The 201-nt window shown below is 48.3% G+C and overlaps 1 protein-coding gene across 1 annotated transcript in view; it reads right to left on the bottom strand.

Moving 5' to 3' along the window:
* Window positions 1-37: 37 nt before the first annotated feature.
* LOC113941155 (zinc finger CCCH domain-containing protein 4-like) overlaps window positions 38-201 on the bottom strand; it is a 1,259-nt gene continuing 1,095 nt past the window's right edge. The window contains exon 2 of the mRNA XM_027632310.1: window positions 38-201. This exon is cut by the window's right edge and continues 127 nt beyond it. Coding sequence (XP_027488111.1) covers window positions 71-201 — 131 coding nt within the window. The 3' untranslated portion in view covers window positions 38-70.

The raw sequence follows: 201 nt of genomic DNA, 5'->3' as shown, positions 1-201 counted from the left end.
TTGGAATCTGGAATTCCTGCTGCTCCCGGGATTCCCAATATTCCCAAGCGCTCGTGGAGCAAGGAAGGGTCTATTCCCAGGAATTCCCAGGTATTTGTGGAGTAAAGAAGGGTCTATTCCCAATATTCCCAGGCATTTGTGGAGTAAGGAAGAGTCTATTCCTGGAATTCCCAGGTATTCCCAGGTATTCCCAGGTACTCA

Source organism: Corapipo altera, unplaced genomic scaffold (assembly GCF_003945725.1).
Source record: "Corapipo altera isolate COAL_440 unplaced genomic scaffold, ASM394572v1 60039, whole genome shotgun sequence".
Lineage (NCBI taxonomy): Eukaryota > Metazoa > Chordata > Aves > Passeriformes > Pipridae > Corapipo > Corapipo altera.
Note: the sequence above shows the minus strand (reverse complement) of the source record. Positions and strands in the feature narration are given on the sequence as shown.